The sequence below is a fragment of the Gekko japonicus genome, unplaced genomic scaffold (genome assembly GCF_001447785.1).
Source record: "Gekko japonicus isolate JY-2015 unplaced genomic scaffold, Gekko_japonicus_V1.1 scaffold28699, whole genome shotgun sequence".
NCBI classification, from domain to species: Eukaryota; Metazoa; Chordata; class Lepidosauria; order Squamata; family Gekkonidae; genus Gekko; species Gekko japonicus.
The window spans coordinates 994-1,263 of NW_015161800.1; the positions used below are offsets into that span (position 1 = coordinate 994).

General features: G+C 65.9%; 1 protein-coding gene across 1 annotated transcript in view; it reads right to left on the minus strand.

Annotated features, from left to right (window-relative positions):
• Positions 1-264, minus strand: part of LOC107125901 (ras-related protein Rab-7a-like) — a gene marked incomplete at both ends in the record, with an annotated part of 1,160 nt that extends 896 nt beyond the window's left edge. Inside the window, one exon of the mRNA XM_015429356.1 lies at positions 103-264. Within this exon, the coding sequence (XP_015284842.1) occupies positions 103-264 (162 nt within the window). The remainder of the gene's footprint in view (positions 1-102) is intronic.
• Between the last annotated feature and the right edge of the window lie 6 nt (positions 265-270).

Consider the following 270-nt stretch of genomic DNA (forward strand, 5'->3'; position numbering starts at 1 on the left):
CCCCGCCCCCCCCCCCCCCGCCACGGACCGCTAATCAAAGCCCTGAAAGGCCCGGTTTTCTGCCCGTTCCACCCACCCACTCCCTCTGCCTGCAGACCCCACCTCGCGTTTCTCCAGGTCTGTCTTGTTCCCAATGACGGCGACGGGGAAGGGCCCGTCTTCCCCCGGCTCGATCTGCAGGAAGAGCTGCTTGTGCCACTTCTCCAGGCCTTCGAAGGAGCTGGCGGACGTGACGTCGAAGACGAGGAAGCAGCAGTCCGACCCCCGGTA